Source organism: Lissotriton vulgaris, chromosome 9 (genome assembly GCF_964263255.1).
Source record: "Lissotriton vulgaris chromosome 9, aLisVul1.2, whole genome shotgun sequence".
In the NCBI taxonomy this organism is placed as follows: Eukaryota; Metazoa; Chordata; class Amphibia; order Caudata; family Salamandridae; genus Lissotriton; species Lissotriton vulgaris.
The window spans coordinates 255855310-255879698 of NC_141697.1; the positions used below are offsets into that span (position 1 = coordinate 255855310).

Below are 24389 nucleotides of genomic sequence, written 5' to 3' on the forward strand. Positions count from 1 at the left end.
ATGACGCCGCAACCCTCTCTTCACTCAACTCCGGCCGTCTCCCAATCTGCCACCAAGCCGCCCCGGGACACACCCATGGACCCTTCACCTGCCACTCCTGCAAGTTCGACTGCATCAGGACCCAGACTAAATCCACAAACGCCAAACAGAGCTCCATCACTAACCACCTGAAGTGCATCCTGCTTAACACCCGCTCGGTCCACAAGCACGCCACTGAACTATGGAACCTTCTAGACACCACAACGCCGGACGTCGCCTTTCTTACAGAAACCTAGATGAACGCCTCATCAGCCCCCGACATCACCATAGCTATCCCGGACGGTTACAAAATCATCCGAAAGGACCGCATCAACCAAACAGGAGGAGGCATAGCTATCGTCCATAAGAACACCATCCGCATCACAACCAGTTCCGACGACAACCTCGCAGCCGCCGAACACCTTCACTTCCAGATTCACACGGACCCTAAGACCACACTCAGAGGCACCCTCATCTACAGACCACCAGGACCCCGCACACAATTCAGCGAAGACATCACAGACTTCATCAGCCCACACGCCCTCCCCTCCGAGGACTACATTCTACTAGGGGACCTCAACTTCCACCTGGAAAAGAATAACGACAGCAACACCACCACCCTTCTAGACAACCTCGCCAATCTCGGACTCAAACAACTGGTAAACACCCCCACCCACTACGCCGGACACACGCTCGACCCAATCTTCTCCTCCAGCAAGCACATTTCCTTCAATCACGCCACAGGACTCCATTGGACGGACCACAGCTGCGTCCACTTCATCTTCAGAAAGACCACGACCCACCACCACCCACAACAAATCCCCTGTAGAAACTGGAACAAAATTACCACCGACCAGCTCACCACATCGCTATACCAAAACCCTCCCGCCAAATCATTGGACCCAAATCAAGCAGCCATCAACCTCACACAATGGATCACCCACATCGCTGGCGATTTAGCACCATTGAAAAACCATCAAAACAAGCCAGGTAGCAAAAAAGCCCCCTGGTTCAATGACGACCTTAAGAAATCCAAAAAGACCTGCCGCACCCTTCTAGAAAGCCTGGCGAAAAAACCCAACCACAGACAACATGACCGCCCTCAAGGACGCCACCCGCAAACACCATCAGCTGATCCGATCCACCAAGAAATCAGCATTTAAGGATCGACTCGACAACAACGCCCACAACAGCAAGGAACTCTTCAACATCGTCAAAGAGTTTACCAATCCCAGTCCCGGCACCAACGACATCACTCCCTCTCAAGACCTCTGCGACTCTCTAGCCTCATTCTTCCACAGCAAAATCACTGACATACATAACAGCTTCGGCGACCAGTCCACCCCCCCTACCTCCGAACCGAAGCCCCCCACCACCACACTTTGCGCCTGGAACCCAATCAGCACTGAAGACACCATCAACTTGATGAACTCCATCCACTCCGGATCGCCAACCGACCCATGACCCATGCCCCCACCACATCTTCAACAAAGCCGACTCCATCATCGCACCCCATCTCCGAGACATCATCAACTGCTCCCTCAACACCGCCACCTTCCCGGAAAGCTGGAAACATGCCGAACTCAGCGCCCTCCTGAAGAAACACACAGCTCCTCCCATTCCCCGCCAAAGTCATTGAGAAAAACATCAACAATCAGCTCGACGCCTTCCTCGAGTCTAACGGCTCCCTTGACCCCTCACAGTCCGGCTTCCGAGCCAAACACAGCACCGAGACCGCCCTCATCGCAGCCACAGACGACATTCGAACACTACTTGACAACGGAGAAACAGCTGCCCTCATCCTACTGGACCTCTCCGCAGCATTCGACACGGTCTGCCATAGCACCCTCATAAAACGCCTCAGCAACATCGGAATACAAGGAAATGCATTGGACTGGATCATCTCGTTCCTCACCGGAAGAACCCAGAGAGTCCGCCTTCCCCCTTTCAGATCAGAGGCCACTGAAGTCATCTGCGGCGTACCACAAGGATCATCGCTCAGCCCCACTCTCTTTAACGTCTACATGAGCCCCCTCACATCCATCGCGCGCCAACACAACCTCAACATCATCTCCTATGCTGACGACACACAGCTGATCCTCTCCCTCACCAAAGACCCAAACACCGCTAAAACCAACCTACATGAAGGGATGAAAGACGTAGCAGAGTGGATGAAGAACAGCCATTTAAAACTAAATTCTGACAAGACGGAAGTCCTCATCCTGGGATCATCCCCCTCTGCCTGGGACGACTCCTGGTGGCCCCCGGCCCTAGGCAGCGCACCCAAACCTACGGACCACGCACGCAACCTGGGCTTCATCCTAGACTCCTCCCTCTCGATGACCAGACAAGTCAACGCCATCTCATCATCATGCTTTAACATCCTACATATTCTCAAAAAGATCTTCCGTTGGATCCCCACCGAAACAAGAAAGACGGTCACGCAAGCACTTGTCACAAGCCGACTGGACTACGGAAACACCCTCTACGCCGGAACCACAGCCAAATTACAGAAAAACTCCAACGCATTCAGAACGCCTCCGCCAGACTCATCCTTGACATCCCCCGCCACAATCACATATCCGGTCACCTAAGAAACCTCCACTGGCTCCCCGTCAACAAGAGAATTACGTTCCGTCTCCTCACCCACGCACACAAAGCCCTCTACGACCTAGGACCCAAATACCTCAACACGCACCTGACTTTCTACACCCCCATCCGCCAACTACGATCGTCCAATCAAGCCCTCGCCGTGATTCCACGCATCCAAAGATCCACCATGGGAGGAAGATCTTTCTCCTACCTAGCAGCCAAAACATAGAATTCTCTCCCCACCCACCTCCGCCTTACACAGAACCACCTCTCCTTCAGAAAACAACTCAAAACTTGGTTATTTGATAAATAACGTACCCCTCCTCCCCCAAGCGCCTTGAGACCCTCTGGGTGAGTAGTGCGCTATACAAATTTTAGCTTGACTTGACTTGAGACAAGTCCAAGAAGAAGGTGGAAGGAAAGGGTTCCTATGCCTCTTCTGAAAAACAGGGAGGTGATTCTGGTGGGTAGAGTACCCGAGTGCCCCATTTCCAGCCCGGAGCTTTGATTTATCTGAGTTAGTGGGGGGACTCTGTCTATCCTAAGAAACTACCTACTGGTGGTACCTCTACAGGAGTGGCAAATGTGGCCTTAGGGGTAAGTAGTCCCCAGTGGCAGGTGTTAGAACATGCCCTTATCTCCCTTAGTTGGCAGGTGGATTCGGAGCATGAACACATGATCCCTGAGGGTGGGAGTCATCACTTCAACCAGGCCAGAGTGAATCAGGGCCCTGTCACTGCTCTGAAGGACACTAGGGGCCAGCTAGACTATAGTAGTGGAAAGGCTGGTTTACTCAGAGCAGTACACCAGATGGGTGTAAGGATTACTCAGGCTCATGGGCAGGACTTTTTCCACCAATAAAACAGAGTGTTCCCTTGAGCGTGATTGAATAGGAAAAGCCGGAGGGTCAAGAAAAAAACAATTACGAAATACAAGTAAATATAAAGAATTATTGAAAATACAAATGTTAAAAGAAGAGTGGTCCAAATGGAACCCACTCAACACAGGTAAAACAATAAAAGGTTCTTTGACATTCAATATTGGCCAGCAAGATTGAATCACAAAGACAGAAAGGACTGTAAGACATGGAATTTGTACAATACTGGTTGTATATTCGGACTCTATTATGAACACCTAAGCTATGTACACTATAATACAGTATATCAGCAGAGATGTCGAGATCATGAATTATACTGGGTGAAGCGTCAACGCGTTTCGGTGGTTTTCCAAAGTTTTGTCCACCTTTATCAAGACACCATTTGGTTTCTGTCGAGGTATTGGGGTCAATTTAATTGCCCTAGAGAAATGAACATACAATAAAGTTTGATAAGTACATGGTGATTTACATTTATCATCCAAAACACAATTGGCTACTTGACCTGTAACAAGTGGTACATGGCTGTGCATATATATAGACTTTTCTAGTATCTTGTTTACCATCAGATTGGTTATTCAGGGTGTACTGTTTAATTGAGTGAAAGAGAAGGATACATTCACTGTACAACCCTTTACAAATCTTCTTACAGTATCATAAACAACCAATGGATCAACAGTTCTGGTATCTACATATGGAGAAATCGATTGTATTCATAGTTCCTCAGAGATGACTGATCCAATTATTAACAGTTTATTTTTTCTATATCCCTCTACCTTCGGGGAGGAGCTATTCTGCTTGGTCAGAATGCATATGGGGGAATCAATTATATTCATAGTTCCTCAGAGATAACTGATCCAGTTCTTAACAGTTTATTATTTCTTAGGCCATCTACCTTTAGGGAGGAGCTGTACTGCTTGGCCAGAAAATTACAAGGTTCTCTATAGGTTTGGGGATACAAGTTGTGATAAATTTGCATTAGCAATCGTGTATCATATTGAAGAACCTAGGACACTCCAGTCTATTCTATCACTTTTGTGTAACTTGGAAGAAAAGTTTACCTTGAAGTCTGTATACAAGGGTTGATTTGGATTTCTATGTTATTCCATTTTTGTACGCAAATTATTAAAACTGTATATGTGGATCAGGCTACCGATATGGTGCTCCTGTAAATCAAAAGATTATAGAATACGGATAAGAGAAAGAGGGAACTTTGCACTAATATATTTCTAGTTTTAAACATGATTTTTTAAGTGGCTGTCTAGGCATTATTAATAAAGGCTGGACATACCTGTTGTTATAGGTACTTGGGCATAGAGTCAGTTCAGGATTATGGTGCCCAATGTGTGCTCCTGCTCTACTTTACAATATTAAAATCCAGAGGCGCCTAAGTCATGTCCTTGCAATATTAGTTTCTTTTTCCACCCCATGGCTTTGGTTTCCCAGGAATGCAGTGAGGAGGTGGCCCAAGAAGGGCTTTCTGCCTCCCTGCCCTGGCCCCTGTCTGTCTTTACGCACAATAGGCTAGTTTGTAGAATGTCTTTAATGCCAGCTCTCCTGTTGTGTACGCAGTTCCCTTCACTTCTAGAAGTTATGAAGTCACTATGGCCTTACAACCAGAAGCCCACCCATGTTCATAGCAACGACACCCCTAACTGTTCATACCACACCCCCTTTGTGAATCTCATGCACAATTCTTTCTTTTCATACTCTGTGTTCCTGTGTGGTACTCTTTTGTAAACTGAGTGGTTTCTCTCTTGTTTTGCGTGTTTCCTGTGTGTGTGATCACATACTTCAATGCAAAGTGAGTGGTCTCCTTGTGAATACTCGTGCACTCTGATCCTTAGGAGCAAACCTGACCGAGAAAATTGGCCGGATAAAGATTGTCTTCACTCCTACAATATGCAAACAGACCTGCAGCCAAGGACACTGCTTCAACTACTGCGAGAAAGGGGCCACCACCACCCTGTACAGCCAAGCTGGCCACAACTCCGACCCCAAGACCGGCTTCCGCATCTGTGAGTACTGTAATTTCTCAGATTTCGGAGCATACAAAGGTTCAAAGTGTGAGCAAAAGTAGTAAGTGACCACAGCCGTTTCTTAGACTTCTGAACAAGGGTAAGTAAGATTTATTGTACAGTTAATAAAAACTCACAATATAAAACATACAAATATGTAAAAAAAAAGCATTCATGGTTACAGTTAAAATATAAAAAGCAAGTGGGCTTGCTTGTTGAGATCATAAAAAGTCACAATGTGTATTGTTCGAAACCATAGGGATTAAGGAAACAAGGTGCTCCAAGGGGCTTAGCTCAGCATTGAGTAGGCTAGTGCTTAGTGTGAGCCAGGTGTCTGGATCGTAAGGCTTCTGGCCACTATGTCAAAGAATTTAGTTAGTCTACAGTTTAACTGAGTCTCCTCAGGGTTAAAGCACAACATCACAGCCTGCCTGCAACTTGTTATGCCCTTCTGGTTCCGTAGGGCCCGGAGTAGGGATAGTCTTATGTCCATAAGTTTTTAACAGATGCAGATTATATGGATAAGGTCCTCTTTTCCTGATAGGCAGAGTTGGCAGCAGCTTGCTGAGCTTCCCCTTTTCCAAGGTGCCAGGTGCAGTAGTATGAGTATAATGCCAAGGCGCATGTTTAAGAACTTGTTATTAGTTGACTGCGTGAGGCCCATTTTTAGATATTCTTGTGGTTTCAGGGCTCTGTAGTCTTTCAGCACGATCCATCCGTGGGCCCTCTTAGTCAGGGTGGCTTTATCCTCTATAGATGAGATCAACTTGGTTACTTTCGTTACCACTTTTTTGAAGGTTTTAAGATCTGTTGACGACTCCCAGAGGTTTGTTAGGTCCAGCATCTCCAATGAGTCTTGGTGGTATTTCCTTGCGGGTGAGTTGCCTCTGGTGGATAATTCTCTCCAGAGATGGGAGTCTAGGGATCCGCGGTCGGCATCTCTGATTTTCCGCTACGTTTTAATATATGCCCCCCTCCTCTCCACCGCCTGTTTCTGGAGCCCGAATTTGAGACGAATTTGAGAGAGTGAAGTGTAGGTGGGTAGTTGAAATATTTCCCTATATGCGTGACTGATGGTGTTGTCTAATATCGTGACATCTTTTCCTTGCAGGGATTCGCTGCCCTACGTAAGCATGGGTTGCAGTCGTGCCCTTATCACCTGCAAAAGGGGGCCGAATGACCGGTCTGGGAGAACTTTCTTCGGGGGTTTAATTGACAAGTAGAAAGTCGTGCCCTTCTGACAAATGGCCTCTAGTTGGGGCCTGAATGAGCCTTTGCTGTCTATAAGGACGCTTAGGTATTTATATATTGCTACCTGTTCTAGCCTCTGTCCGTCCAGAAACCAGTAAGTTTCCTTTTTTTATTGTAGTTCATTGTCATAACTTTTGTTTTGTTTAAGTTGATGTTTAGTGAGTTATTTGTGGAAAATAAGCTGGTTGTATCCAGAAGATTTTGGAGACCAATAGGGGACCGGCTGATATGGACCAGGTTGTCGGCGTATAGAAGGTTTGAGAGTGTGGTATCGCCTAATCGCGGGGCATGGGATTTGATTTTCTCTAGTTCCCCCAGGAGATCTGCCAGAAAGAGGTTGAACAGCATTGGGGCTAGGACACAACCTTGTTTCAAGCCTTTGGTGGTACTGATTTGCCTTGAAATGTGTGTTCCGGAGCCCAATTTGATCCTAACCCAGGTGTTGGTATGTTGCATGATCAACTGCTGTAGGAGTGGGCTTGGGATCCCCCATCTTTCCAGCTTCTGCCAGAGTTTGCTCCGGTCTACATGGTCAAATGCGGCGCTGTAGTCAATGTAACATAGGTATAGTGAGCTCTTCATGGATTTTACTGCATCTGTCAAAAAAGTTAGCGCCATGATATTGGTAGTTGTGCCCTGACCTCTGCGGAATCCGGTCTGGGTAGCTGGGATGATGTGGTTTTTGTTTGCCCAAGATGTTAAACCTTCCAGAACGAGGGCCGCATAATACTTTCCCTCTATATCGACTAGCACTATTAGTCGGTAACTGCTTGGGTTATTCCTTTCTCCCTTTTTGTAAATTGGGCTTATTATGGAGCCTCTCCAGGTTTTTGGACATATTTCTGTTTCCCTTATTTCCTGAAAGACTGGTGCCATGATGTTACTCCAAAAGTCAGCATCTTGTTTGTATATTATTGACGGGATCTCGTTAGGGCCCGGGGCACCCTCAAGTTTGCCCTTTATAATTTGTAATCTGATCCTAGCCGCTATTTCCGAATATGTGTGTTCCCCTCTGTTTGTGATTGGTGCAAATCTTGTTGTTGCTTTCTCGTTCAGTGTACCAATGTAGTGTGGGGATGGTTTCCTTGTGTGGACATTGATCTGTTCCTTGTTGTTTATGCCTGTTTTGCCGGGGGCCTGATCCAGACCAGATTTCTGGGCTTTGCCTCTGGGCGAGCACCCCACTAGGTTTTTGGTAAGGAAATGAGCTGATAGGTAGTTTGCCCAGAGTAGTTCCGAGATGTTTGAGTTGATTCCCTTATGAACTGGGCGTTGGAGGGAGGGAATTAGTTTCCAGAATCTAGAGCTGTTCTTTTCTTTAGAGTCATGTAAGATTTTTGCCCAGAGGTTATCGTTCAGCTGCCTTTTCCTTTCCAATATTTTTTTCTTCAGCTGTGCTTTTAGCGTGCGCAGCGTCTTTTGCGGACCTTCGTTGTTTGGCTCTTTAAGGAGCGGTCTCAAAGTCTGGTTTATTCCACTTTTTAAGGTTTTTATCTCTGGTATTGTTACATTGCCGACTATGTTCCGTGATGTTTTTCCTTTGACGATCTTTTGTTCTTTGGCGTGTTTCGCCCCGAGTTCCGCTATGAATTCGCCCCAGGCATCTAGTGACCTTTTATCTGCGCTAGATATCTGGTGCATGAACGTTTTGGCACTAGTTGATAGTTCCTCAGCTTCGTCTATCTTACACCTTATTCGCCTGTAGTTTGAGGTGTACTCTGTACAGATGTTTGTTCCTTCTGCCACTTGATTCCTACAGGACATGGCCAGTTTCACTTCTAGCGGCAGATGGTCACTTTGGCCACTGTCTCCTACTTTTAATGAACTGATTTTTTCAAACAATGGTAGGGTCGCAAGAGCAAAGTCAAGGTGAGAGGAGGTGGTTGAAGACAGATATGTTGGAGCTGGTGTGGTGTCCTCTACAAATCGACCGTTAAGAACTCTCAAGTTTAACTGCTCGAGATCGATCAGTAGCTGGTTTGAGGTTTTTGTATGTTTGTTTGGTAAGGGAGTTACTTGATTCGGGATCTCCCAAGCGAGATCCATTGTCTTTGTCATCTCGTCGACTGGTTTCTTTCTGAAAAGATGAAGGTTAAAGTCGCCAGCTATGAGTATGTTGTCCATTTCCCTTTCCGTCATAAGTCTTGCCAATTAGCTAACAAGTTCCCTTGCCGCTGGTTGTCTGTGCTTTGGGTGTATGTATGTGTTTATGATAAATAATGATTGAATAGTCGGATTAATTATGGTTGTTATAGCTAGTGCCTGAACCGCACTGGGGGGAGTGATTTTTATCGCAATTTCTTCCATTGCTCCAATGGTTGATATTTTGGCGAATGACGCCTGGCCACCTGAGCAGTGGCCGTAATTGGAGCCTCTAGTTGCCGGATGGATTAAGTAGGTTAATATTTCGGGGTCCCCAGTTTGTCTGAGAGGCCATTGATGTTACAGGTACATATACTGATTTGGGGGTTGGTACTGATTTTGGGATTGCATACTGATTTTGAGGTTGGATACTGATTTTGGGGTTGAACAAGGGTGAAAAACCTACAAGGAAGTAGCTATTTACCCAGCCGCCAGCCAAATAATGTAAAATCGCTACTATTTACCTAGCGGGTGGCAAAATAGTACATAATCTTTGCTATTTAGACAGCCCCAGGCTAAATAGTAGAGATGATGTACAATTTATCTTGTGGCCTGATAAATAGTGCAAAGGAGGTCTTTATTTAGCTGACCGTAAATAAAAAGGGTTAATAAACAATGATAGGGTGGGGGCCATCTTGTAATGGGGATGGAACATGTGTGAGGCATCAAATGTAAGTAGATATACAAATGTAGAATACCTTGTACAAAAGTAAGTACATGAATTAAGGTAAGGTGTTTACAGATGAAAAAAAACAGTAAAATCGATTTTGAATAAAGGCATTTGTTAGATAAGATATGTAGAAATCAAACCTTTATTTCAGAAGCTTCAGGATATGGCACACAGATATTTTACGCTGCAGTCTAAGAATATTTTTAAAGCATTTTACATACAGATTTTATGTACTCTGGAGAATGTATAGTTTTTTAATGTTCCTGTACCACCTTGTTAGGTGTATGGGCTCATTTTGGGCTTCTTATGTAAGGCCTTGTGCTTGCTTAGTATTTCAAACCTGGCAACACAGCAGCAGTCGCCAAGCAGCAAACAGGGAATGCTTACTGATAGGTGTTATCTGGGCCCTAGAGCTGGGGACACATATAGTAGGCAACTGGTGTTTGGGGCATTGTAGATTGGGCACTTGCAGGATGTAAATTGAGTGAGACACGGTAATGGGACTTCTGTGGAATGTTGAAGTGAAAGCAGAAGACAGGTAAGTAATGACTGGATAATGTACACAAGTTAACTCTGCTGACTGTGAATACCACACTTGTTCATAGTATTTACCCAGCAGAGTGGGTTTCAGGCATAGATGCTTATTAGTCCCATGTTGTGAGTAGCCCCTTCAGTCACCTGTACAATGTATCTTTGGAATGGAAGATTTGAGCAATGTTTTAAGTGGGCATTGTCCTGCCTCTACTGAGTCCTTATTTCTATCCTTGACAGTGGTGTCTGTAAAATAAAAATATGTAACAGGATTGGAGGTTGTACCTGACTAAAATCATTGTGGAGGGGGTGTGAGGAAGGAAGGAGTAAGACCAGTGTGATGAGGATGATGACAAGTAGGAGAATAAGGGCCAGAATTTGGACAAAAGGAGGGCTAGGAACACCAGAGCCATGAGAACCAGGACAAGAAAAACCAGACCCAGAGAGACATAATCTGCGAGTACCAGGGTTACCAATTCCAGAGGGACCAGGAACAAATAGACGATGAGGATCATAACACAGAAAAACAGGACTAGGGATAACAGGCCAAGGTGAGAAGGCCCAGGAGGGCCAGGAGGATGTAGAACAGGATGATATGGACCCAGTGGACGAGTGCTTGAAGGAACAAAACCAAAAGGAAGAGCAGGCCCTCGACCATTACGAGGAGGAGGGCTTGGTGGGCTTGAGAGCACTAACTAGGACCAGGCGAACAAAGAAGACCAGGACAAGGAGTAGCAGACCCAGGTAGACAGACCAAAGAGGACAAGCACCAGGATACCAATGGTGGAGTGGAGGCATTGCCAAGCCCATTTTGGGCAGCCCCACCTTTACTTAGAAAAAAAACCAATACATGGGGCCTAGTGGACTTTCTGCCCGCCCGGGGAAGATCAGCGGCTATTGCCCCATCCGCTTCTGAGGGGGGGAGGGGGACTGTGGGATTTTAGGAGGGGAGGCATTGGCATGCCCCTAATTTCAATTAAAAAAATCCCTGGCCAGCCCCCACCCTAATTGCAATGGTATCTAGTGGGCTTTCTGCCCCTCCAGGGGGCTGATTTGGGGCAAATGCGCCCATCTGACCTCCGGGGGGAAAGAGAGACTGACATTTTGTGGGGGGGGGGATGGGGGGGCATTGATATGCGCTTCTTGGGAAGCCCTCACCCCTAAATTCAACACGGGGAACAAAAGCTGGCATCTAGTGGGCTTTAAGACTGTCATTTTACAGCAGGGTGGGGTCATTGGCATGCCCATATTGGGCAGCCCCCACCCTAAATTCACATTGGAAAACAAATCCCTGGCTTCTAGTGGGCTCTCTGCCCTCACGGAGGATCAGATTGGAGGCTACTACCGCCATGTACCCACCCCAGGGGAGGTCAGAAAGACTGAATTCACCCAAAATAATACGGGGGAGCAAAGGCCCTTGCCCAAGGGGCTGCTCCCCCTTCCCTGGTGCCTAGTGTGTGGATCCCTGCTTGGGGATCGCCCTCCTTGGGCGATTCCCAAGCAGGGAACAACTAGGGGTACCAATATAGAGGGGAAATTCTCTCCTTTCCAACAATGCCTCTCCTGACTTTCTACTTGCTCAGGGGGCTGAGATAGCCCCCTGATCACGTAGAAAGCAAAAATGAAATTAGACTCTCGGCTCATTTCAGTTTCGGTTTCACTGAAATGATGTCAGCGTGACGTGCGCGATGATCGTCATTTCAGGGAAACCACAGAGACAGCTCCCGAGGCTGTTGGGGGGTGGAAATAAAATCCCTCTAGTGCCCGCACCAGAGGAATTTCAAATGCTGGGGCCGTCCTACGCACATGTGCACTGGTGCGTCGGAAGGCCCCCGGCCATCCGACTCACTGAAGGGGTTAAAAGTCCAGTAAGAAATTCCCAATGATATCCTATGAGAGGAGTAGGCCTCACAGTAGTGAAAAATGAATTTAGGTGTTTTTCACTACCAGGACATGCAAAACGTAAAAGTACATGTCTTACCTTTTACTTACACAGCACCCTGCCTTATGGGCTGCCTGAGGCCATCTTAGGGTGACTTAGTTGTAATAAAAGGGGAGTTTAATGCTTGGCAAGAGATTTTAAATGCCAAGTCTACATGGCAGTAAAACTGCACATGCAGGCTCTGTAGTGGCTGGCCTGAGATATGTTTAAAGGGCTACTTGCGTGGGTGGCACAATCAGTGCTGCAGACCTACTAGTAGCATTTAATTTATGGGCCCTGGGCACAGGTAGTGCACTCCACTAGAGACTTACAGATAATTTAAATATCCCAATTGTGTATAAAGTAAAGTCACCATTTTTGAGGGGAGAAACACTTCCACTTTAGCACTGGTTAGTAGTGGTAAACTGTTCAGAGTCCTAAAGCCAACAAAAAGAATCAGCAAAAAAGGAGGCAAGCAGGCAAAAGGTTTGGGGGAAAACGATCTTAAGGGGACAGGTCTAACAGTGGTGATGAAACTGGGCAACCATATCAGGAGGAAAATTGGTATGTTGACCTTCAAAAAGCTAATGGCCTTGTTTTGGGATGGAAAAGTCGCTTGCATGGTGGAGGATATGTGCCCCTCCCTTGAGTGACCCAGCGCTATGGTACCTGGATCCTTGGTGCTAATTTTATTTGTTGTAGGCAAACATGGATCATGCATGTATGCCATGACACAGACCTGTCTAACAGGATTGCAGTCTTATTGGACCAGGAGGGTCCCCATAGTGCTACCCTCATAGTGGTGAAAAGCTACTGCCTTTGTGAGAAGTTAAGTAGCACTAGCGCGGGGGTGGCAGCTTACCATGTAGTGATCAGTAGAAGTGAACATATCTGTTTACCAGTGTCACAGGAGTGGGGTCTACAGGCTCTTCCATGTGGAGTTCCATTGCTTTGTGCTTAACTCACCTGTGGTCTACATTGTTAGTATGTAGTGCTGTGCAGTGTGTATGTTGTTGTTTTCATGTGCTGGGTGTATTTGTGCTTGTAAATGGTACAATACATGGAAGTCTATGGGATCTTAGCCCTTTCTGTGGGGTCATCCCAGAACTTTTTGCCTTCACTCTCCTGTTTTCTAAACCCATTTTTGTAGGCTTTTAGGACTTCTGCACACTTTACCATTGCTAGCCAGTGCTAAAGTGCATGTGATCTCTCCTTTAAACATGGTGAAATTGGCTTTCACACAATTGCCACATTTCTTTTACTTGCAAGTCCCTGGTAAAGTGGTACTACTTGTACATAGGGCCTGTAAATTAAATACTACTAGTGGCCTGCTGCACTTATTGTGGCCCCATCTAAGTTGCCCTTTAAAGATATCTCATGCCTTTTATTGCAGCCTGTGTGTGCTGTTTTACACTTCCATTTTGATCTGATAAAATACATCTTTTGCCAGGTCTACACAGCCCAAAGTACAGGGTGGCGTGTACTTAAAATGTTGGACATTACGTTTTACATGCTTTGGTATTGATAACTTTCAATTGTGAGCAAGTAGGAATTTCCAGTTTGGAGTCTAAAAATTCTAATTAAAATCTTTAACACTAATGTCAGATTTTCTCACAATTCTGTAAATACCTGTTTTAGGAAGTTGGTATTTTTTTGTCCTAACCATTTGGGGCCTGCATCCTGAATCCTGGCTCACATGACTAGGCATACCTGGCAGTTGTTCTTTGTGTATTACTCTCGGACAGTGAAACAAAGGGGGGATAGGTGTTGGCAGGATGGACGATCTGACTGGATGAGGGGCAGAGCCTGCATCTACCACACTTACACATCACGAAGACTCTGTCTTATCACATTCAGAAAGTAACTCACACTAGTCATTTGTGCCCCCAGACAAGCCGGGCCAGGGCAGGGAGGAAGGAAATTCCAAACACCTCTGGGTGTGGAACCCTCTAGAAACTTCTCCTACTTCAAAGCTGGCTCCAAGGCTAAATAGAGGAGCTTCGGACCCAACTCTTCAGTACACCTATAGACCTATGGAAGTCTCAGAAGGACTGCCGTGCTTCTCTGCTGCAAGCAGGACTACTACTCTGCTGCTCTGCTGCCCTGCTGGCTGAGTGAGGAAAACTTGACCTGCATCTTGAACTGAGGACCATGAGAGTGACTCCAAGGGCTAGCTAGTGTCCCTTCTGATCTGAGCCTCATGGACATAAAAGACTCCAACCACCTTGAACCCTGCACTTGGACTATGCCTGCTGTAAGTCATGCCCCCAACTGTGGTCCTCATGGGAAGTGACGCAAATCCACGTGAAGCAATATCAAACATGGCAAAGCTGTCAGTATGATCAGAATCAACGCTGAGTGGCGCACAGCCCCACAATAATTTACCACATAGCTACCAGCTTCATCGGAACTGGTGCAGAGTGGCGCAAAGCGCCATCAAGCTTTGCTGCACAGCTCATCGGAACCGATGTTGAGTGACGCAAAGCCCCACAAAGCATTATCGAACAGCTCCATCTGAACCGACGCCGGGCGACTCGAAGCCTTGCAAAGCAACACTGCGGGGACCGCACACCAAGGACATAAGGTACTTTGTTCAGCCGGCCTAACTTGGTTCCTGTCCTGGCCCTCTCTCCATTGTGATCAGACTGAACTCGTGACTTTGTCCCAACTCCACATGACCAGCGCCACAGTTGGCACTGTGGGCTTTTTAGCACTATTTTCACCTAAAACGTTAAAATTGTATGTATCTGATTACTAATTTGCTTTTTGTCATTTTGATCTCAAATAATTTATTACATTTAACTCTATTTTTCTAAATTGATGTGTTTTTTTGTGTTGTGTATTCGCTTTATTACTGTTTGGAGTGCTGCATAATTACTTTACACATTGCCTCTAAGTTAAACCTGGCTGCTTTTGTGCCAAGCAACCAGAGGGTTAAGCACAGGTTCATGTGAAGTTTGATTGTGTGCCCCCCTGACAAGAATTGTGGTTGCTGCTTGAGGAGGGTTTCACCCCTTCAACCAGTGACCTAATTTTCTATGATTCCAATTTGGGAGACCTAGGGCTAACTGGAGGAGCATGATAGATAGACTTGTTGCTTGCTGCATTCCTGTTAGCTGGGTGGGACACACCCTGGAGGAGGACGAGACAGGCTCTTCAGTGCACTTCAAAGGGTGCTCTTTGATTCCGGGAGAAGTCACTGGAAAGGGGTCTGGTTACATCTCAGGAAGGGGATGGGGTTGATAAAAGAATCATAAAGAGTAGTTTTGGGGCTGCAGCCACCCGGTTTGATGCAGGATCTGACGATTCTTGCCGGTTGGCAGACCATCACATTGTACAGGTAGGTCCCGCAGATGGCCCAGAAGGGGTACACCCTGCCCTTCATTGCCACTCTGCCACACCTTCCACTGTCCCCAGAGCACCTAAAGGAAGACCCATCTGTCTGTCGTACAGCATGAAGTGAAAGCGCTTTTGACCAGAGGGGCTATTGATAGGATGCCTGCGCCAGAAGTAGGTTGACGTTGTTATTCCTGTTACTTTCTGGTGCTGAAGAAGAACGAAGGTCCTTGTCCTATTTTAGTGATGCGCCATCGCAGCGTCTTTGTCCAGGAATAAAAGTTCAAAATGCTCACACTAGTTATGCTTTGGCTGCCCCGTAACCCAGAGAATGGATAGTGGGAAGAGGTGTGGTGCAGCGGCCAGTGCGGCTGACTCCAGAGGACGGGGGCTGATGGTTCGATCCCCGGCGCCGGCATCAGGTTAGCCCAGCACCTTGTGACTCTGGGCAATAGCTCACTGAATCTTGTCAACGGGCCCCAGCGCTGGGACACCTCTCCGGAGAGAGCTGTGCACTTTAAAAATGCTGGCATTTGGTATTTATTTTGGTGTTAGGACCTACAGGATGCCTATGTCCATATACCCATCCTTCAGGCCCATTGTTGCCACCTGAAGTTCGTGGTGGGACAAGAGTATTTTCTCTTTGCTGTGCTACCCTTTGGTCACACCATTGCTGCTTGGGCAAGAAAGTGATGGCGGTAGTAGCAGCACACCTAAAAAGTCAGGGGTGTCAGTCTTCCCCTAGATAATCAACTGGCTGTTGAAGGCGTGCTCGCCCCAGGCAATCATCAAACACCTCTAGAGTACGGTGAATCTCCTGTCATCTTTGGGGTTCACTATCAATGTACCAAAGTCACACATGACTCCTTCTCAGACTCTGCCCTTCATCTGAGCCATTCTGGACACAGTTTGGTTACACCCTCTTCTCGGAAAGGAGAGATCAGGTCATTCAGGTTATGATCCTGATCTGTCATCTTCTGTCTTGGAATTCAGTGAGGTTGACTCTGATGCTACTGGGACTGATGGCCTCCTGCGTCCTGCTGGTCAGGCCTGTCAGTTGGCATATGCTGACTCTGTGTTGGGATCGGACGTCTCAATGAGCCCAGCATCAAGGGGACCGCTTCAACCATGTCACAATCTCTAAAGAGATTTTGAAAGATCTCAGTGGTGGTAACTGGACTGCAATTTGGTCAGTGACAGACCCCTCTCCTTACCCCACCCAGAATTGACTGTGATGACCGATGCGTTCCTTCTTGGTTGGGGAGGCCATCTGAAAGAGGTGGAGATTAGAGGCCTCCTATCTCTGGCAGAGGCCCAGCTCCGTATCAAACTGCTGGAGCTGAGGCACATACTATTGGTGTTGAAAATCTTCTTTCTGTTCATCAAAGGGAAGCTTGTGCAGGTGCTCATGGGCAACACCACTGCCATGTGGTATTGTAACAAGCATGGTGGTGTGGGGTTCTGGGTCCTGTGCCAGGAGCCACTACCCTCTGCAACTGGCTGGGCCATCAAGGGATATTTCTGCTGGTGACCCACCTGGCAGGATCTTTGAATGCCAGGGCGGAAAAGCTCAGAGTCAACGCCTAGCAGATCACGAGTGGTAGAGTAACCCAGAGATGGGCAAGGTCTTATCCGTGATCGCTTGGCTCAATCTATTCACAACAGCCAAGAATGCCCAATGTCTAGAGTGCTGCGCATTGGAGTTCCCAATATGCCGCTCGCTAGGGGGCCCATTCCATCTAGAGTGAAACTCTCGACTCCTGTACCCCTTCCTGACAATACCTCTACTGCCCCGAGTTTTGAAGAAGATTAACAAACATTCAAGCCGAAGTATACTAGTGACCCCGGATTGGGCACATATTGTATGGTATCCAGAATTCATGGGCTTGAGCATCTGTTCTATGATCAGGCTTCCCCTCCAGGAAGAGCTGCTGTCGCAAGAACATGGCTGGGTTCTGCATGGAGCTTAGGTGGTGACAGCTGAACACCTTTGACATTCCTCCAGAGCTGGTTGATGTCATCTTGGCAGCAAGGCATCCACCAACAAACATTGTATACACAGTCATTGGGACAAATTTGTATTTTGTTGCGTCACAGCCAGATTGTCCCCTTCCAAGCCAAGTTGTCTAGCGTTCCCAAAGCAAGGCTTTGCTTTGGGCACAGTTAAGGGGCACTTTTTAGCTCTTTTGGCCATAAACGGTTGCCAGACCAGCCCTCATCACTTAAGTCACCAGTTGTGATGTGTTTTTGAAAGGTCTCAAATACTTGTGCCATCCCTCTCCTTTTTTCATACCTCAGTAGGACCTTAATGTGTTTTTCAGATATTTGCACTCCCTTTAAGCCACTTCACAGCTGTCCTTTGTGGCTCCTTACCGTCAAGATGGAGTTTCTCGTGGCCATTACCTCGGCATGACAAGTGAGTGAGCTTCAGGCTCTTTGGGTTAATTCCTGTACATCATCTTCTTCCCAGACAAACTGGTTCATGCGGCTGCGAGCATCCTTCTTACTAAAGCTTGTGACACCATTCCACCTAGGTCAAACTATTACGCTGCCAGTGTTCTATGCTCTGCCTCTTCCCTCTTAAGGAGAAGGAGGAAAGACTCCATTGCTTGGACCCGAAAAGAACACAGAGCTTTTACATTGATTGTACCAAAGAAAACTAAGTAGACAATCAGCTTTTTGTGGTGTTCACTGGGGCAAAAAAAGGGCAAGGCCATGCAGAAGAGGACCATCTCCTGTTGGATCATACTCTAGATCAAGATCTGCTACGCATTGGTCAAAAAGCAGCCACTAAAAGATCTGTGAGCCTATTTCACCAGGGCCAAAGGTGATATCACTGCCTTGGCATGTGGAGTTCCTGTCCTGGACATCTGCCAGGCAGCTAAGTGGGCTTAGCTCCATATGTTCACAAAGCACTACTTTCTAGAATGCCAGTTTAGCTGAAAAGGGCATGGCCTCCTCTTCGTCCTACAGGACTTTTTGATTTGAGCCAATTCCGAGACCCACCTCTTAATAGGTACTGCTCTGATATCCAAAAGGTGAGGCATCTGTGGTTATAAGTCTGGCAGAAGAAAAAGTGACTTACCTTCAGTAACACTCTTTCAGGTAGAGACTTTATCCAACCACGGATTCCTCACTGACCCTTCCATCCTTACCATTCTGTTGATTGAACTGTACCCATGAATAAAGTTCCAAGTCTAGGAATCTTCACACTGGTCAAAGCCAATTTGGTGTGCAGACAGCCTTGAAAGCAACTGACGTAGGCACGCGGGAATGGCGCCTGTAGAGGCCAATCATGTCATTTTCGGAGCGGAACGGCGCCAGTGCAAGCTGCACAGCGCCTGTAAGGAAGTGCTCTCTTTTTGCATGGTTGCCCCCACTTTTTGCCAAACTGCTGATGTACTTTGAAGGAGAGTGCCCTGGGTTCCTGCCAAACAGGTACCCAGGGCCTATGTTCTTTCCCTAAACTGTATTAAAACCAAAACCCAATTAGCACTCTTTGGCTACAGGTCAGTCCCTTGTAAATGTACCATAGGTACCAAGAGCACTGTGGCCAGAGAAGGCCACTAAGGGCTGCAGCACTTATTGTGCCACTCTTAAAGGCCCTGGCCTGTACCTTTATACACACACACTACCATTGCAGGCTGCGTGTTTTGGTGCAGAACAAAGTAAACAGTCGACATGGCACACATCCCTGTGTGCCATGCCTACAACCCACTGCCCTGACATAGGTCAGCCACCCCTCTAGCTAGGTGCACTATACCAGTGGTGATGGTACAGGTGCTTGAGCCCTGTACCCCTAGAATGTCTAAGCCAATTCTTAGACATTGTAAGTGCAGTAATGTCATTAAGAGTATATGGTGCTGGGAGATTGTCATTACGAACTCCACAGCACCATAATGGCTTTACTGAAAACTGGTACATTTGGTATCAAATTTCTCAGCACATTAAACCCACACTGATGCCAGTGTGGGATTTAATGAAAAATGCTCTCAGATGCCCTCTGAAAAACGACCTAACACGAGTGTCCAGGCTGAGTGACTGCTCACCAGCTGCCACCACCAGACGTTTCTGGACTCCTGGTTCAAGAGCCTGCTGGTGTCGGGGTCTGAAACAATGCACATCCTGGGACAAAGTGCCAAGCCTCCTCCCCCAGAATGGGCAGGGTCCACGAAAGGGAAGCTTCAGAGGCTTGCCACCTTTGTGAGTTACCCCAGGCCTTTGCCGCTTACAGCAATTGGCCCCCACCAGTTCTGACCCCCACTGTGGGGGTAGAATTGGTGGGAAAACAGAGTGAGGAAGGAAGGTGTACCCACCGTTGCCAACCCCACCCCTCAGGTGGGGGAGGCGAGGTGAAGCACAACTCTCAGTCCCCGCCATTTTGCAGGTGGGGGGACCCAGCCAACCAGAGTAAGGCATATGCCCTTCCTCCTACTGGAGGGTGTCATAATAGTGGGATTATCCACTCCAAGGAAGGGACACATTGGTCCTAACCTTTACTTACCTGTAACGCCCCTAAATCTAGTATTTAGGGGCAAGCCTGAACCTTGCCTCCTCAGACAAGAATCGACAAGAAGAAGAGAAGAAGAAGGACCGAAGAAGCCGTGCTGAAGAAGAGGAGGACGCCCACTGACTTGGCCCCAGCCCTACCGACCTGTCCTTACCACGAACACGCTCCAGCGAAATCCTGGTCTGTCCTGCAGCCAGCAGCCTCAAAAACCAGAAGGACCTACCCTGCCTTCCCAACCAAAGACTGTGTCTCCCGTGAGCATCTGATTTGCTCAATCACAGACTCAGGCCCCAGCCAAAACCACAAGTCTGCAGCACTCTGCACCCGGCGCCCACGGCCTGAGTTTGAGTGGCCCAACACCACGAGGAGGTCTCCTCAGCGATCTGGACCAGAGATCTGGTGATCTCTGACCTGCCTCGAATCTCCAGAAGAAGCCTGCAGCCCCTTTCTGGAGTAGCCCTGCGACCAAAGAGGGTAAGAAAAACCTGACGCCTAAAGATACCTCTGCACCTGACGTCCCACGGCCTTTGGTGGTCCAACCAACGGTGTCCCAGCATCCCCAGGCATCCCAACTTACCTCTCCAACCAGTGGTCACCTCCAGAAGATCTTTGTCCCTGAGTCTGCAGTCTATGTTACAACCGGAGAATCACCATTGAAAACAACAGGGCACTAGGTCTGGGCGTAGTTTGTGTAGTAGCACTACACGTAGCTTCACGTAGTATACTTTGCACTTCACGCGTAGTAGTATGCATAGTGCGATAACACTGTGTACTTGTCTGCACTGTTAAAAATTTGCTAAATAATTGCAAATGGCATCCTGTACAGTGCCATTTATGATAAAATAAGTATCTCTATATTTAAATGCTAAAGTGCATATAGTACTTTTACAAAAGGGAAACTGAAAAATTAGCAAGCCGTGAGAGAGGTAATGATTTTGGTATCCTCCCTAAACTAGGGGGAGTACCAAACAGATGCCTTGAAAACAAAACAGCACATCTTATTGAACTATTTGTTGGTGGTCCCATCTTCTTAGGACGACCCCAAACACAGTTATTGGCAAAAAAAATCCCAACCAAAGGCCCTGCAAAGCATTATGGGATGAGATTAGCAGTGGGCAGTGAATATTATATAGTATCCAATATCAAAATAATTCTACAAAGAGCTGCAGTTCAACTGGTGGTTACTAGATGTCCCTCACAAGTCAAATGCAAATGCTTGATGAAAGGGTTTCAATGGTTTTACATTTGACTCGTGAGGGACATCTAGTAACGACTAGTGGAACTGCAGCTTGATGTAAGAATGATTTCAATGCTTTGCATTTGACTTGTGAGGGACATCTAGTAACGACTAGGTGAACTGCAGCTCTTTGTAGAATTATTTCGATATTGAATACTATAATATTCACTGCCCACTGCTAATCTCGTCCCATAATGCTTTACAGGGCCTTTGGTTGGGATTGCTTTTTTGCTGATAACTGTGCTTGGGGTGGTCCTAAGAGGATAGGACCACCACTGAAGTTCAACAAAATGTGCTTTTTGTTTATGCTCTTTGTGTTCAAGGCATCTGCTTGGTCCTCCCCCTAGGTTAGGGGGTCCCCAAAATCATCCGCTCTCTCATTGCCTAATGTTTTCATTGCAAAAGTTCACTTTTGTGATTTGGTTATATGCTTTTAAGTATGGAAAATTTCTTTTTCAAAGCATCTGAGGATGCTCAAATGGAGGCTCCCTATACCCTATTGGATAACATTGGGCCTCAGCACTCTGCACCAGGGCCGCCCTAGTTTTTCAAGAATGCATACTTGAACCTGGGGGAACCCTAGTTCTAACCTCAGAATACCAACTCCCACAAACTTGTCAAAAAGTAATCCATAAAGGAATCTGAACAGTAATCAAAAGTAATCTAACAGTAATTTCCACTGTATTCAAAGGATTTTACATACCTGTAACAAAGTCATTTTAATTCGGCTTGCTGGTATTGTTCAATTTGCCTTGAAAAGTATCATTTGCACTTACCTGTGTGTGGCATCATTTGCTGCCTGATTGTGTACAACAAATGCTTAACACTACCCTCTCATAAAGCCTTACTTCTCGTCAACACTACCACAAATAGAGAGTAAGGTGCTATCTACTTTTACCTCTGCCTACCTTTGGGGTGCCACTGAACTATTTGCACACTATACCTCATTTTGGTATAGAATATGCAGAGCCAGTGTCCTATAGCGCCACCTACTGGTGCACAGAGGTACTGCTCAAAAGTTTCCAAATCCAGTCTGACGCCTCGGGAATATTCCGAAGGTGGGGAACCTTTGTTTAGATAGTCTCTACCAGTGACTTAGCTAGACCATGTGCCTCTGTAATGTTCTCTGTGTTTGCCACCTGCGGGAGTGGCATGTAAGAGCAGGGGGGCTGGCGATTCCCGCATCAGCCGCAGATAAGAACGGGAGAGGCTGCCGCCCCCGAAACTCATGCCACCAGGGGCAGACCACCCCTTCCCGCTTGCCACACCACTGGTCTCTACCAGAAGGAACATTACAGAAGGTAAGCAACTTGTTGTTTAATATGACCCCACCCTCTCTTTGTCTGTTTATCCTCCTCCTCGATTGCCCTGTAACTCAGGTTTTTGCAAGCTACTCTCATTGTAAATTCTCCTGTATCTTTCTGCCTTGGCAAGTTAGCGCAGCAGCCCTTAACACTCACATCCACTTTCACACCCAGTCTTTCCATTCTTCTTGCAAAAAATCTGAGTTTTTGTTTATATTATGAAGATACACATAGTCATACTGTTATAAACTATGATGCCATTTGCTTATCACAAAATCCAGCATCGCACAAGACGTGTTAGAAGTTTGGTCAGTGCTAAACTTGCTCATGCAGGGTGTGTGGGTGGGAGGAGGTGTAAGAATAAAGCATGTGGAAGTATATACAAGTGGTGACGGAGATTTATACAGGCTCTGGCCCGATTCACTAAGGTAAACTTAAACATTTGTGAAAGTTTTTACTCTTTTTTTTGTTATTCACAAGCAAACGATGTAATAGTAACTATACGACTGCAGAAACTCTACACCCGAGGCGGAGAACTCAGCACATAAAAAGATAGGACATTCATTGTTTGTTTGTAAATACCGAAAAAGAGTAAACTTACACAAAAGGGTAAGTTTATCTATGTGAATCGGGCCCAAAGAGTGCAGTTATATGTGGACACAGAACCAAACGACGGTGTTTACACTCATTTATTCACTTGGTTTGCAGGCAGATGCTACCGATCTTTAAAGAAAGAACCTAACTAAGCGCCCTAGGTAATGGTTGGGTGGGGAGATTGGGGGGTGAGACCCAAGTTAAGTGGCATGTATATGCTGCAGCCGCATCCCTCCACCTGGGGGAGGTCCTCTCACTAAAAATCAAAGGTGAATTCCTATTCGCCCTCCTGCGAGCAGATGTCATCTTCAGAGGGCTCAGGCAGACGGGTTTGTGGATATGGGTTAACTTACTCTACTCTGCCCAGCGCGTCATAGAGCTTATTTGTGAGCGTGCAGAGGAAAGGGGGCATTGGGAGATAAGGGGACTGCTGTACAAAAAAAACAAGGAGGGGGCAAGGCATCAGGCCTTCCTAATACGTCACTTCCGAGTGTCCCCCGAAGGGGCAGAGGTCTGAAGTATGCCAGAAGGCTCCTCCCAGCCGCCCCGGACGTGCATCACATACCAGCCTCCACCAACCAGGGGAGACTGCCACGGGTGAGGAACTGCTGAGTCATACAGGGGCGGGACAGCCCTCCGTGACTAGGAGCCCGCCCTCCTTATGGCCACTGCGTGGCCTCGGGCAGGCGCATAGTCACATCAGGGCCACATGAACCCCCGCCCCACAATGCCCAAACCCGCAAATAACACAAAGACACAAGTGTTAGGTTTGGGAAAAAATTGCTGCAGGTTTATTACATACAACATATGTAATGACAGTGGGTTAACTTACGGGCGATCCTAGGGCAGGCCGCATTCTCGCCACCTGCCCGCCTGTTGAGCCAAACAACACAGTGGCGAACCACCCAACTGTTGCACAATTACCATAATCATACTGACACGCCCATTGCGGGGCGTGACTTGGCAAACCCCCGGTTGCACAGGCCCACAACCGCCCGAAGGACTACTGGGGCGCCGACACGAATTCCTGTACCTCCCATGAGGTTACAGGTTAGGCTCTGAGGTTATGCTCTGGCACCCCTATGTGCCAGCTGACATCCAGCGTTTGCACCTCTCTTCTTCCGGATCGCCCAGTAACTCCGCCACAGCCCGTGCGGTGGTTCCCGCTGCCGCACGGGCCCCCCACCACTGCTACTGCTCTTTACCTGCAACCTTCACCTAGACTTGCTTCCTTCAGATATAGGAGGAACAGGACAACGCCCATAGGCGTGGGATGACACCATCTGCCACCATTAACCCTGACCTACAAAATTAGCTCGACCGAGCTCCTCGTCAGACCCGGGAACAAGACCAAACGCCAGGTGCGGGGACCCTATCCACCTCGAAGAGAC

At 47.2% G+C, this 24389-nt stretch overlaps 1 protein-coding gene across 2 annotated transcripts in view; it reads left to right on the top strand.

Moving 5' to 3' along the window:
* LTBP2 (latent transforming growth factor beta binding protein 2) overlaps positions 1-24389 on the top strand; it is a 1419414-nt gene that overhangs the window by 800324 nt on the left and 594701 nt on the right. For both annotated transcript variants that reach the window (XM_086937485.1, XM_086937488.1), the window contains exon 5: positions 5332-5502. In XM_086937485.1, coding sequence (XP_086793611.1) covers positions 5332-5502 — 171 coding nt within the window. The remainder of the gene's footprint in view (positions 1-5331; positions 5503-24389) is intronic.